Source organism: Halichondria panicea, chromosome 15, assembly GCF_963675165.1.
Source record: "Halichondria panicea chromosome 15, odHalPani1.1, whole genome shotgun sequence".
NCBI lineage: Eukaryota > Metazoa > Porifera > Demospongiae > Suberitida > Halichondriidae > Halichondria > Halichondria panicea.
The window spans coordinates 817,212-831,275 of record NC_087391.1 but is presented as its reverse complement, the minus strand read 5'-3'; the positions used below and the strand labels follow the sequence as shown (position 1 = coordinate 831,275).

The window sequence follows — 14,064 nt, the reverse complement described above, 5'->3', positions numbered from 1 at the left end:
TGTCTCACGCTTTCTATATATTCTTTCCTACTATCCCCTGATTTTGCGACCTAAATACCCACCGTTTATATTGTGCTCATAACTCTAACTGCAGCTGCATCCATTGGTCATACCCATCGAGTGTCACGCCCACTGGTGAGTGGAGCAGTGATTTCTGCTACCCTGTAACAGAGTACAGCAACGTTCTACTGGAGGACTCTATCCTCTGTGCCTGCAGGCAGTTTGGAGACTTGGCAGCTGCTACCGATATCAGACTGGGCTATGCTTGGACCTGGCCGGCCGGGCTCTCAGCTGGTTTTGTACTGATCGTTATGGTGCTGATAATGATGGTCCACCTCTGTTACTTGTCTCGTACTCAGCTAGCCACTAGGATCCTCATCTGCCTCTGTCTGTCTGTCTTCCTGTTTCAGGTGAGATACATAATTATGTATACCTGCTAACTAGAATAGTAGCTATATACATGTGTGATTGATTGAAAAAGCATTGACAATTCAATCCCCCCCCCCTTTGTTACAATTTATAACGTACCACAACCCCCTACACTGACAGTTGATGCTGCTCATTGACGTGTTTGCATCACGCTCTTCCACCCTCTCTGCTGACGGGTGTGTGGCTCTCGGGGCTCTCCTCCACTTCACCATTGTCCTGCAGTTTGTCTGGATCATGGCTCTCGTAAGAATCTAGTAGATTTACAATTACCTCAACATAATTATCCCAGACCTGCAGCGTAAATGTTAGTATTTATCGTATTTCCCAGACGTGTTATTAAGTGTTATATGTTGGTGTGATCACTTAACTCCACCTATGCACACAGGCGTTGGCCCTATGGGTAAACTTTATGGGCTTCACTGACGGGAGAGAACCATTGATTGCATACGTTGTTTCCAGCTGGGGGTTGTCGATTGTAGTAGTCGTGCTGACCATTCTGATTGGTCGGTTTGCCGTCCCCCTCTCCAACACAGAGCTCTACTCCCACACTAATGGAGACCTGTAAGTGCTCACACACACACATGCACACACACACAATGGTGCTACTTGTATGTAACATTTCTGTATGTTTGTACATGTACAGTGGCATTAAACAGTGTGTGCTGTCAACCTGAGTGCCATAATTCTTGTCATGGGAGATAGTGCACGCATACAATACATGACTGTATATGTATACTCTCCTGCAGATGCTTCATCCCGTCATTACCTGTCTCCCTTCTCTCTGTGGTGCTACCAGTAGTACTGGCTATGCTAGTTGTCATTGCTTTCCTCTCTCACTCGTGTGTGTACTGGTCTCGCTGGGAGGATTATCACAACATCTACCATGACTCGTTCAATCGGACCGAGATACCTCTCCTTCTGATCTTCTTTGCTCTCATATTCTTCACTGGTCTGGCTGGCTACCTTCATGTCTACGTGACTGTGGTGTACACCTACGGTGCCTTTGTGGCCCTCAATGTCATTCAGGTGAGCAACAACATCAAATAGTTGGATCACAAATCACGTATGCACTAAAATAGTGTTTATGATAGCTTTCAGTACTACTTGTCTCATGACCCTCTCCACACGCCCACACCCACACATACACACCTCACACACACGCCCACACCCACACATACACACCTCACACATATATAGGGTGTGTATGCACTGATAGTGTACTTCTTTGTGAGCTGGCACACGTTGACACGGAAACACAAGAAGTTTGTACTTGGTGACGAAGTGGAGCCTCTTTCAGTGCCAGAGGAGCCCGACTACCTCGCCTCCATGAACAACCTCTCCACCTCTCGTCATAAGATGGACCCTCAGGTGACCGTCATGTGATGCTAGGTCCAATTCATTTGAAGCTCAAATCTATCGTTCTCATTAAAAAATTAAATAAAAAGTTCTTTAATCTAACGTCGTAATGTTGTTATTTTATTTACATACAGGATGAGTGGGCAGACTTCGACAAGGATTCCGATATGACCCCAGTGCTGGGCGTCGGCATGAACCGTTACAATGACGACATGGGAAGCCAAGCCAGTGTGTCGGAGAGCCAAGGTGACTCTCATCTGGACGACCTCATGTTCATACTCAAGACGCAGACCTATCAGTCCGACAAAGACGGGTCAAAGGTCGCCTCCAATCGACCCAAGGGGGCAGAGCACTTAGAACTGAGACGTATATCCATAGCGGACACACATCTGTAGTTATAATTATAATAACCACACTCCCTCACCAGCATGCCTGTAGATAATTATATTGTCTGCATCTATTTTTTAGAAAAATAATTACTTTTAATTTGTTAACTGTTCATAATTATAATAATTATATTAAATTGGTAATTTTATATACGTGTAGCCTTGTTCCCAGGCTGATTTTTCTCAAATAGTTGGCGATATCGATTTTAGAGACAACTTGGCCTGAGAGGATGAGACTAATTGTACGTGATGATCAATAATTAATTATATTGTTTCATCAACTTGGTCAATATTTACAATCTCTTGTGAGGCAGAAACAAAAGATACAAACAACTGTACTGGCCAAACGTATTTGTACAGACATCTAACGACCAACACGAGAGTACATAAATAGGCTACATAGTCCTTGGTGGGTGTGGTCTAATGTCCGAGCTCAGGGTGGAGGAACTCTGCACGAGAGAAGAAAACAGTGATCAATAATTAGACAACGGGGTACACAAACAATCATGTCAATCATCCATCCATGCATGTATGCCTGTTAGGGTGTAATTAAGTTGTAAGTTGTCTATATACCGTATAGCGGGAAATTTTCGTGGGGTGCAAATTTTCGCGTTTTTCGAGGGCAGAGTAGTCAACGCGAAAATTAAAACTGGGATAAACTCCCACGCACCGGTATACGCAGGTGCAAAACCTATTGGTGGGTGTGGTTTATTGGCATTGACACGAAAATTAAAACCGCGAAAATTTCTGCTGAGGGCTCTGGGAGCCAAATAGCGAAAATTTGCACCCGCGAAAATTTCCCGCTATACGGTAGTACAAAGCACTTACTTGACTTCGCCCTGGCCTCCGCTGTGTGAACAAGAAAACAATATAATAATCACACAAAATGCACACACACACACACATAATTAGTTTAAATGCATACACGTTAATACTTGTCATATTGAACTGGGGCATACCTGAGATGGGTAACTTGTAGATGAGGTAGCCAGTGATGCCAAATGACACACACAGGGACCTCAGGGGCATAAAGAAAGGTAGTGTTCGTTTCACCCCACTCACAAAGCCACTCAACATGACGACTCTAAATAAAGAACAACAAAATATTTTAATTTATTTTTAACAGCTTCACACACGCACACCTAACCTACATGAGGCACTTAAAGTTTGTTAATGGGTACTCCTTCTCAATAGCTATTGTATAACCCACCTTGAAACACAGGAACAGAAGAATTATCTTTAGTTTATTTTCTTTCCAGAGAGAAGACACCACGCCCACAAACAAGCTACCGTAATTAAAAACATCGACCCAATTGCGAATGACAAGCGTGATTGCGTTTCTAATTATTGCGAATTGGCACGCCAACCACTTGATTACGAGCCGTTCAAAGCAAGAATAAATAAGTATCAGCAGATAAAAATGGTATACATGCAGCAGAACCCTAGCCCTAGGAGGCAGTAGCTACATTTCATCGTCACTGTAGTTTTCCTCTGGAAAGTCTCCTATTTGCACATTCTTTGGTTTAGTGAATCCACCATACTTTGGTGGACAGGTGAAATACCTCTTCTCTCCAACACTGTACAAATGCAGAGAATCATTCACGGACATTGCAGTTGAATACGCACGCCATTACCTTCCATCATTCTTGCCCACAGGTTCATCATACTTGACTCCCACCCAGTAGCCTGACTTGAACTCGGTCTTTCCTGCACACACACAAAAACAAGAGTCAATCCGCTACTTAGTACACCAAGTTTTGCAAGCAGCTCTAAATCCCACTCACCAGTATACATAACTGTGCCCCTCCTTGCCATTCCTCCAGCCACAGAGACCTCACAACGAGATGCCACAACGATACTCTCGGCCAGAAGTCTCTCCTCCTCCAGCTGAGCAGCTGCCTCGGCCTCGGCCGCTGGGTCCTTATCTGCAAACCTACCCAGCTTCATGCGTTTCTTGAATGCTTGTACAGAGTCTGTGTGTGCGAGGAGGAGGAGAGAGAGGGTACTAGAGAATGCTCACTATACATGGACCTGATGCCCAGCATAACTACATCATGTAACATGCTTACCTGTTCTTTTACTGTATTCATCCTCAGATATTTCATACTTCTCAACTCTGGAAGTATCTTCGAACTGTCCCAATTGACTAGGGTCCTTGTTAATCACCTACAAGGAAATACATACCATCTAAAACACTGCACGTACACAACACTACCACCACTGCACATGTATGACCAAATCTTACAAGGATGCAGAGACTATATTTTCTCACATGAATTCTGTACCCGTCTTTGACAGGATATGACTCCAGGGTAGCTTCATCATTGTCCACTTCACATATCATCTTCCCATCTTTATCAAACAACTGCAGCTGCATCATGCTTGCCGTAGCCCCAGTCACCAGCTCTAGCTTGCCCTGTGGGTCAGTATTATCAATACATGCAGGCAGCTATTACAACACACACCTTTAGTTCTCCGATGAGTACAGAGCTGGGGTACCTCTTCTCAGAGCCAAAGCTGCTCAAGGAACTGGATATCTTCAGATTGATATAGGAGGGATTGATATTGACGGCCATAATCCACTGATTATCTTTGCAGCAACAGAGCCAGATAACTTTTACTATTTTAATAGCTGTGATTTTAGCTAAGGATCTAGGAGGTGGGTGTGTAATTTCAAGAACATTGTAGAGGTTAAAGGTTACAATTTACCGCGTGCAGTGTGCAAATTTAATTTTGCGACAATAGAGATTATTAATTTTGGCGAAGAGGGGGGTGTGGATAACAGTCACGCCCCTCTAGGAGGCTGGTGGAAATTCAATGATATGAGGCTAAATTGTGAGCTGGAAGTGGTCTACTCTCTGGCAGTGATGAATGGTGGAGGGAGGTCAGCCAGTAAGACCACTCGTTCCAAGGCTTCTGTGTGTCTTGGGAAGAAACCAGTACAAGGACCAGCGGGTGGTGTCAAGAGAGACGAACTCTACCTGATTGTGTCCACGGCAAAGAACGTGTCCGGATCAAAGTATAAGGTAGCAATACCATCGCATGTAACGATTTGATTTATTCACATTGTTATTTCTAGTGTGCTGTTTTGTACATTTTGCTGTTAACATTGTAAAGCTAGATGTGTTTGTCTTTTCTGGCTCAGGTGAAGAATAATGTCACTAAAATATTCGCCAAGTTTGTTCATGAAGGAAAAGCTACCATAAAATTCAAGGAGCCAGCACATGACCTCTTCATTTCAAAGGTACGTGTAATACTATAGTACTGATTAATAGCCGCTTTCATAAAATTGTGTGGCTCATAGAGAGTGTCTTATCCGCATTGCCTTTTATTTCTTTCATCAGGCTGAACCAGATAAACTAAAGGAGTTACTCAAAGTTCTCAGGCTAACTCCCCAAGAGCAGACAGGGGTAGAGCTGGCCCCTCTATTGCCAACTAAGATGCAGCACATTGAAGCACCCAAGTCCAAACTGGTGGTTAAATCTCGTGGAGAATATCCTATTAAAGGTTTTCCGTCATCTTTGGAGCGATTTGAAGCCGTTGGAGTATCTCTGAATCGACTGGATATGAGATTACTGGAGTTGAAGATGTTGCAGTTTCTTGATCTGTCTAATAACTCGATTAAATCATTGCCTGAGAGTTTAAAAGACGCAAGTCTAATAGAACTCAAATTGTCCGGTAACAAACTGACTGAATTTCCTGATAGTATCTGTATTGGTAATCTTTCTGAGCGATTAAAACTTTTGGACTTAGCACGAAACTCACTCGCACATTTATCACACAAATTCTCAAATTTTAAATCACTTATACAACTCAGACTGGATTGCAATCAACTGCAAGTTCTACCAAGGACATTTGGAAAGATGACCACCCTCAAATTTTTGTCTATCAGTAACAACAAGCTAGTTGTGCTTCCACCTTCGTTCCCAAACCTCAGTTTAGAATCTCTGGATTTGTTTGGCAACCCATTCACTGCCAGTGGACTTGTGAGGAGATGCTCTGATCTTAGTCTGCCTACACTGCAGGAGCTCACTGGGAGAGTCATCAAGAAATACAGGTGTGTATATGTACGTACGTATATGTAAGTGTGCCCACATAGCTATATACAGTTATAGCTTGCTGGCCTTTTGTTTGACCAATTCCTATGCTATACTAAATGTATTATGTATTTAGGTGTCTTTTTACCCTTCTCTGCATGCATGAGGTGCATTTATAGAAACTACATGTATATCACAAGTCATAATTAACTATGTCTGAATTGTCTAGCTTTACATTGTTGTCGTAATTATATGCCGATGTGATTTATCACTCTTTGTGTATAGGGTCCCATACAGCCCATATGTGCTGCCTATTGGCCTCTGCCACTATCTCGACTCAGCTAAGAAGTGTCTGTGTGGGAAGGCATGCTTCAACTCGTTCCTGCATTATATTGCGAATCTCAATCTACACAAGGTCTCAGCTACAGTAACAGCAGTAGACCAGAGTGGTACTACTAAAGTACCAGTAGAGGCTTTTTTATGCTCTGCAAAGTGTTTGAAACTGTGGAACTTGTGATTTGTGATTTGTGATTTTAATGGCCTGTATATACGTACATGTGACTATAATTATTAGTAAATGGCATCACAAAAGATGAAACTATAAGCTATTAGGGAGAAAGGGTTGTCTAATATAGTAAAACGCTATTCAGTGTTGCATAACTTTGAATTCCAGACTGTGGTAATAAAACAATTGTTGTGTATGAAATGTGCATGGTCACGCTGCGATAAACAATAACATAAACTAAAGAGATAGTAGATATTTATTAGCTATAGGAGTCCGAAAAGAGCTGCAAAGCTGCATGCATGTACACTGTGCTGCCAGAAGAGCAGCCCTTGTGAACTATGACCTCTAAAAATTAATTGAGTTCTGCAGGAGTACTAGTCTTGTTAACCAACACAAATGCAATGTCCGTTTCATCCAGTAACGTTTTAGGTTTAGGTGCTGTGATCACATAGTGCTTATCTTGGCTTATTCCAACAACACTAGAAACGCTTCTTCCAGGGTTAGCAAGCATCACTTGAGCAGGCAGCCTGCGATACAGTCCGAGTACGAGGTTGTTTTTGTCCAGCTGGAGGTTGTACAAGTCTTGGAACGTCTTGTTGGCATACTCTTCAGAATTGAGGGGAACCCCCACAATCTGACTGGTTGCCTTGGTGCCCGTACACTGGATCAGGTCTTCCACAAGGTACAAGGTGCCTGGACTGTGGAATGCAGAACTTGTCACAGAGTCCATCATAGAAACTGAAAATGCTTCTCCACAAGCAAACGGTTGAGCTTTGTAGATTCTCTCATCTGGTTCGTCTTCATCTCCAAAGTCGAGGAACTACACATTAGATTCCTGTCGAAGGTCAGCAATAATCTGAACATGCTGCCTGGAATTTCTCTTGAGGTACTTCTGAATGCTGAGTAGAATAGGTTGGCAACTAGTGTTGAGAATCCGGGACACAGACAGCTCTGAGCCAGTAATCCAAGCTTCAGCTCGTTCAAACAGACAGCAATGTCACTACCAGGATTCCACCCTTCAATGTTCTTGACCTGTTTTTTGCTCGAGCCAAGGAGAAGCTGTATTATCACTGGTATCTTAGTAGTAGTGTTCTTGATAGACACCAATCGCAGAAGATTACCGTTATCTTCCTCCAGTGGATTGTTCGTGTACTTGTCTGCAAGAATGAAAACAGCAGAACAACAAAATAACTTGCTTTTTAGAAGATTGCTTCTGTCCAATACAGACCCAGCAATATACTGAACTCGAGTGTAGTAGCAACGAAATACATTCCGCAGTTTCCTACTAGGCCGAGTTGGGTGGAGGAAAAGGACATGTGTGTTTGAGTCTCCTCGATCAGGGTGCAGGAAGTCCTTGAGAAAATCTTGAGCAGTAAACTCGGTGATATGGCCACAAACAATCACATGACGTGGTACCCGTGATCTATCAAAACTGGAATATAATCTGTTGACATGAAAGTATCGAAGTATATCGTTTATGAGAGGCAGTAGTGCTGCAAAGAAAGCCAATCCAATAATAATGTACACAAACATAAAGCCTCGGCCAAAAGCTGTTTTGGGGGTTATATCACCGTATCCAACAGTAGTCACGGTAACAAGAATGTAGTATCCATACGAGAAGATATTATGTTCGGGAGCATTGTGGTTATTGATCCAAGGATCTCCAGTGTACTCCAAAAGATGAATTATTCCGGCACCAAGAGAAAGCAGTGTCAAGAAATAAATGGCAAGAGCAAAAAAATCGAGGAAGTTCTGTGACTTAATCCAAGGAATAAATCTGAAGACTGTTATCAACTGAGTTAGCCAGAAGAAGCGAGCAGATCTTAGCCCCAGCCAATCCACACCCAGCGCCACGGACACAAAGATATGAGGGAGAGTCAGTACATCAACTATTGTGTAGAGATCAAACCAGTGCCAGACAATATTGTTAGAAGCGAGTAACCGAGCAATGGAAAAGCATAGGAGTTCCAGAACAATGCATAGTTCAACTATTCTTGCTGGTTCTTGAGTGATGTTGTAGCAATACTCAACCAAAGGAGGTTCAATACTTCTGTATAAGGCTAGGATTATATAGATAGAGTTGCACGCAAATGTCACCAGAATCAAAGTCTTACTTAGAATTGAGTCACCAGACAAAAGCAAACGAACGGTCTCGTTGAACTTTCTGCTAGCTTTTTGCTGATTCGGGTTCATTGTGAGTAGCCTACACTTCTTTGTGATTAAGCGGAGTCCACGAATTAACAAACTGAGACCTAGATATGTAATGTAGAGGATGACGAATACAACGATGTAGATCCACCACACCTCTTGACCAGGAAACGGATCGCCACGTTCACTGCAACGAGTGCTTGTATTGTTGGTCATCGTGAAGCATGTACCTGCAATATTGTAATTAGACTAGTTGATAAGATCTATTAGTAACACAGTACATTGCCATTGCTAGTAAATATTATCAGCAGTTCAAACACAGGACATGGGAAACCTGCAGAGAGAGTATGGAATGCTAGACAAAGATAGAAGTGGACCCGAGAGTCAAGACCAAGTAGAAACAAATCAAGCATTTCTGTAGAGGACTAAGAGGAGTATAGATCTAGATAGATGGGAACTACGTGGGAAAGGAGATATATTATGGGACTTAGTATAGAACAACTCCCGTTGTCAAGTAATTGTTCAAGCCTAGAGGGAAAGGTTTGTGCATGCACACTAGTATCAAAATGAGTTAGACACTTTTTGGAGGTGTCCATGGGATTTAGAATATCCCTAGCAGTACCCTTGCTACACTCAGGATACTAAAGCAGTGCCTTTTTGGGTTTCTAGACACCTATAAACTGGTAATTGCATTATGTAATGAATGGTCACTTAACAGCACTACATCAATGGAAAATTGACTGAGTGGCAAAATTATCGGCCATGGTTGTGAAGTAATTATGAAAACCAATGACTAAATGGATGTCATATAATTATGAGAAACTACTCCAATTTAGCAGTAATAAAATTAGATTATCGAGGACTGCTATTTCTGCAAAAAATTGTACTCAGGAGTAATTAAAACGTTATGATCTCACAACTTGCCAACAAAATGTGCTAAACGTAATAACCCTAGCCGTGAAATAAATATGTCACCTTAAGGTAATTAGCTATAGCCTGCCACTCCTGGGTACACTAAACTTGTGATTAGTACGTTTGACAAGACAGTTGTAGCATTGGCTTACCTGAATACAATACCACAATTGTCTTGTTAGGTAAACGACTATATTAACGAGACTCTATAAGAATGTCTAGCTTCTTCGTTTGCAATGCGACGAATATATATACATCCAATACTGACTGCAGTAGAATGCATAGCTAAAGCTGTTTCTCAAGATTGCTAAGTATCAACAAGTCAATAAGCTAATTTCACAGCTACTATTAATATTACAGCATACACTTACCAGACTATTTATATATCCTAGAAAGGCCTCTGGACACATAGGGTTTATAGTGACCTTTGGAACATATACTCATTAGTTCCTGGATCTAGCTTCACAGCCGTATAGCGCATGCAAACCATAACTTTGTGCACAATGCTGCTGCGCTAACTCTGGCGCTAACCGTGTTCCTCGATTAAAAGCCGAGTAGCCACAACTGAATAGCCTCGAATTTAAGCCAACTACTTGTTATAATGACGACCTTTTCGACAGACTACTGTGCATGTGGTAAAAAATTTAACAAAACAATTGTTGTGTGAAACGCGGTCATGCTACGATAAATAAAAATTAATTGAGTTCTGCAGGAGTACTAGACTTGTTAACCAACACAAATGCAATGTCCATTTCATCCAATAACGTTCCAGGATTAGGTGCTGTGATCACATAGTGCTTATCTTGGCTTACTCCAGCAACACTAGGAATGCTTCTTCCAGGGTTGCAGTTAGCAAGCATTGCTTGAGCAGGCAGCTTGCGATACAGACCGAGGGTGAGGTTGTTCTTGTCTAGCTGGAGGTTGTACAAGTCTTGGAACGTCTTGCCGCTATACTCTTCTGAATTAAGGGGAACCCCCACAATCTGACAGGTTGCCTTGGTGCCCGTACACTGGATCAGGTCTTCCACAAGGTACAAGGTGCCTGGACTGTGGAATGCAGAACTTGTCACAGAGTCCATCATAGAAACTGAAAATGCTTCTCCACACGCAAACGGTTGAGCTTTGTAGATTCTCTCATCTGGTTCGTCTTCATCTCCAAAGTCGAGGAACTGCACATTAGATTCCTGTCGGAGGTCAGCAATTATCTGAACATGCTGCATGGCATTTCTCTTGAGGTACTTCTGAATGCTGAGACTGCAGAGGACCACTTCTTTGTCATTGATGGCTGGTTCGTCACTGTCGGCTGAGAGCATGGTCGTGATGATGCACACACTGCAAGAGTCGATGGAAGCAGCTTCGAGGTTTTGAAGATATAGTGGACACCCCTCAATCACATATACTCCAGGAAAGCTTTGTATGAATGGCCATTCACATTTCAGAAAAGTGCTGTTGCTCACAATGACAACAGGCTTTATAGACTCTCTTGAAATACTTTTAGCTCTGAGAGGAATGATGAAACTTTGCAGCCCAAGTAGTGGAGACTTTTCGTCAGCAAACACGCACACAACAATGTGATTTTCCAGGTTTGGTATAATTCCTTCTGGGCCCTTCATAAATGCATCCGAATTAAGAGTGACTTCTTCCAGTTCAATTGGCTCACGACTGTAGGATCCACTCGCCTCTTCACCATCATCTTGGTCGATTGTAAATGAAACAGGACAGTGTGATGGACGCTTTGAAAATGTACCTTGCCGCTTAGAAAATATGCCTGTAGGTACAGAAGCTTCATCAAATTCCACTAGCTCAGTTCCCTCCAATTTTCTGGTAGTGACCACTTCAGTCAAAACTGAACAATTGCAATTACGACGAGAGACCCTTCGGATAAGTTCTATATGGTCAACTAATTTCAAATTTTTATCGCAAGTTTCACAGTAGCTACTCACAACTGACACATGGTTGACATCCTGCCCAACAAAGTAGCCTCGAGTTCCAAGGAGACCACTTTGAATAGTGATCTCAGAATTAGGAGGGTTAATGTCAAATTTGCAGAGCTTGCCTTCAGGAGATTCAAATGCTAGCAGAATTAGTCCAAATTGATTATAGCAAATGCGAGCGGCTTCTTGAAAGTTCTTTCCTTCAAAACTGGGTGAGAAATGAGTCGGATAGATTTCATTGGAAGCGCCTCTTGTGTAACCTTGTTTCCAAGCATTTGGACCTTCAAAGGATTTGAGAGCTGGGAAATCAGAAGAGTAGAAAAGGTTGGCAATTAGTGTTGAGAATCCGGGACACAGACAACTCTGAGCCAGTAATCCAAGCTTCAGCTCGTTCAAACAGACAGCAATGTCTCTACCAGGATTCCACCCTTCAATGTTCTTAACCTGTTTCTTGCTCGAGCCAAGGAGAAGCTGTATTATCACTGGTATCTTAGTAGTTATGTTCTTGATAGACACCAATCGCAGAAGGTTACCATTGTCTTCCTCCTGTGGATTATTCGTGTACTTGTCTGCAAGAATGAAAACAGCAGAACAACTCAATAACTTGCTTTTTAGAAGATCGCTTCTGTCCAATACAGATCCGGCAATGTACTGAACTCGAGTGTAGTAGCAACGAAACACATTCCGCAGTTTCCTACTAGGCCGAGTTGGGTGGAGGAAAAGGACATGTGTGTTTGAGTCTCCTCGATCAGGGTGCAAGAAATCCTTGAGAAAATCCTGAGCAGTAAATGCGGTGATGTGGCCACAAACAATCACATGACGTAAGACCCGTGTTCTATCAAAACTGGAATATAATCTGTTGAAATGAAAGTATTGAAGTACATCGTTTATGAGAGGCAGTAGTGCAGCAAAGAAAGCCAATCCAATAATAATGTACACAAACATAAAGCCTTGGCCAAAAGATGTTTTGGGGGTTATATCACCGTATCCAACAGTAGTCACGGTAACAAGAATGTAGTATCCATACGAGAAGATATTATGTTCGGAAGCATTGTGGTTATTGATCCAAGGATCTCCAGTGTACTCTATAAGATGAATTATTCCAGCACCAAAAGAAAGCAGCGTCAAGAAATAAATGGCAAGAGCAAACAAATCGAGGAAGTTCTGTGACTTAATCCAAGGAATGAATCTAAAAACTGTAATCAACTGAGTTAGCCATATGAAACGAGCAGATCTTAGCCCCAGCCAATCCACACCCAGGGCCACTGACACAAATATGTGAGGGAGAGTCAGTACATCAACTAGTGTGTAGAGATGAAACCAGTGCAAAACAATATTATTAGAAGCGAGTAAACGAACAATGGAAAAGCATATGAGTTCCAGAACAATGCATAGTTCAACTATTCTTGCTGGTTCTTGAGTGATGCTGTAGCAATACTCAACCAAAGGAGGTTCTATACTTCTGTATAAGGCTAGGATTATATAGATAGAGTTGCACGCAAATGTCACCAGAATCAAAGTCTTGCTTAGAATGGAGTCACCAGACAAAAGCAAACGAAGTTTCTTGTTGAACTTTCTGCTAGCTTTTTGCTGATTCGGGTTCATTGTGAGTTGTCTACACTTCTTTGTGATTAAGCAGAGTCCACGAATTAACAAACTGAGGCCTAGATACGTAATGTAGAGGATGACGAATACAACGATGTAGATCCACCACACCTCTTGACCAGGAAACGGATCGCCACGTTCACTGCAACGAGTGCTTGTATTGTTGGTCATCGTGAAGCATGTACCTGTAATATTATAATTAGACTAGTTGATAAGATCTATTAGTAACACAGTACATTGCCATTGCTAGTAAATATTATCAGCAGTTCAAACACAGGACATGGGAAACCTGCAGAGAGAGTATGGAATGCTAGACAAAGATAGAAGTGGACCCGAGAGTCAAGACCAAGTAGAAACAAATCAAGCATTTCTGTAGAGGACTAAGAGGAGTATAGATCTAGATAGATAGGAACTACGTGGGAAAGGAGGTATATTATGGGACTTAGTATAGAACAACTCCCGTTGTCAAGTAATTGTTCAAGCCTAGAGGGAAAGGTTTGTGCATGCACACTAGTATCAAAATGAGTTAGACACTTTTTGGAGGTGTCCATGGGATTTAGAATATCCCTAGCAGTACCCTTGCTACACTCAGGATACTAAAGCAGTGCCTTTTTGGGTTTCTAAATCCCATAGACACCTATAAACTGGTAATTGCATTATGTAATGAATGGTCATTTAACAGTACTACATCAATGGAAAATTGACTGAGTGGCAAAATTATCGGCCATGTGAAGTAATTATGAAAACCAAAT

The 14,064-nt window shown here is 42.1% G+C and overlaps 4 protein-coding genes across 5 annotated transcripts in view; 2 read left to right on the top strand and 2 right to left on the bottom strand.

Annotated features, from left to right (window-relative positions):
• The window catches only part of LOC135348583 (adhesion G-protein coupled receptor V1-like), a 40,473-nt gene extending 38,158 nt beyond the window's left edge, over positions 1 to 2,315 (top strand). For both annotated transcript variants that reach the window (XM_064546846.1, XM_064546845.1), the window contains exons 52-57: positions 95 to 410; positions 550 to 672; positions 815 to 990; positions 1,176 to 1,455; positions 1,627 to 1,797; positions 1,920 to 2,315. In XM_064546846.1, coding sequence (XP_064402916.1) covers positions 95 to 410; positions 550 to 672; positions 815 to 990; positions 1,176 to 1,455; positions 1,627 to 1,797; positions 1,920 to 2,180 — 1,327 coding nt within the window. In that variant the 3' untranslated portion in view covers positions 2,181 to 2,315. The remainder of the gene's footprint in view (positions 1 to 94; positions 411 to 549; positions 673 to 814; positions 991 to 1,175; positions 1,456 to 1,626; positions 1,798 to 1,919) is intronic.
• A 109-nt stretch (positions 2,316 to 2,424) lies between these two features.
• On the bottom strand, positions 2,425 to 4,864 carry LOC135348586 (tubulin-folding cofactor B-like). The gene is made up of 9 exons (XM_064546850.1): positions 4,637 to 4,864; positions 4,444 to 4,587; positions 4,241 to 4,337; positions 3,956 to 4,144; positions 3,806 to 3,878; positions 3,382 to 3,748; positions 3,131 to 3,255; positions 3,000 to 3,020; positions 2,425 to 2,620 (listed from the first exon to the last, which is right to left on the bottom strand). Exons 1-6 carry the CDS (start codon positions 4,745 to 4,747, stop codon positions 3,634 to 3,636), a joined length of 729 nt encoding a protein of 242 aa, XP_064402920.1. The 5' UTR covers positions 4,748 to 4,864; the 3' UTR covers positions 2,425 to 2,620; positions 3,000 to 3,020; positions 3,131 to 3,255; positions 3,382 to 3,633.
• Positions 4,865 to 4,918: 54 nt separating this feature from the next.
• LOC135348581 (leucine-rich repeat protein 1-like) lies at positions 4,919 to 6,829 on the top strand. Its single transcript, XM_064546844.1, has 4 exons — positions 4,919 to 5,197; positions 5,317 to 5,415; positions 5,516 to 6,228; positions 6,494 to 6,829. The coding sequence occupies exons 1-4, from the start codon at positions 4,994 to 4,996 to the stop codon at positions 6,723 to 6,725; spliced, it is 1,248 nt and encodes a 415-aa protein (XP_064402914.1). The 5' UTR covers positions 4,919 to 4,993; the 3' UTR covers positions 6,726 to 6,829.
• Positions 6,830 to 7,065: 236 nt separating this feature from the next.
• On the bottom strand, positions 7,066 to 13,862 carry LOC135349244 (calcium-activated potassium channel subunit alpha-1-like). Its single transcript, XM_064547754.1, is given in 3 exon segments — positions 7,066 to 7,612; positions 7,657 to 7,870; positions 10,471 to 13,862. Coding segments are annotated over 3 exon segments (3,774 nt in total). The 5' UTR covers positions 13,484 to 13,862.
• Positions 13,863 to 14,064: the final 202 nt, after the last annotated feature.

Excerpts from the sequence above, each read along its gene's own strand:
- LOC135348586 (XM_064546850.1), bottom strand. The coding sequence starts at position 4,747 with ATGGCCGTCAATATCAATCCCTCCTATATCAATCTGAAGATATCCAGT. Across the intron at positions 3,879-3,955 it reads GGGCACAGTTATGTATACTG|GAAAGACCGAGTTCAAGTCA; the intron begins GTGAGTGGGATT and ends GTGTGTGTGCAG. Across the intron at positions 3,749-3,805 it reads GTGGGCAAGAATGATGGAAG|TGTTGGAGAGAAGAGGTATT; the intron begins GTAATGGCGTGC and ends GCATTTGTACAG.
- LOC135348581 (XM_064546844.1), top strand. The coding sequence starts at position 4,994 with ATGAGGCTAAATTGTGAGCTGGAAGTGGTCTACTCTCTGGCAGTGATG. Across the intron at positions 5,198-5,316 it reads TGTCCGGATCAAAGTATAAG|GTGAAGAATAATGTCACTAA; the intron begins GTAGCAATACCA and ends TTTCTGGCTCAG. Across the intron at positions 6,229-6,493 it reads AGAGTCATCAAGAAATACAG|GGTCCCATACAGCCCATATG; the intron begins GTGTGTATATGT and ends CTTTGTGTATAG.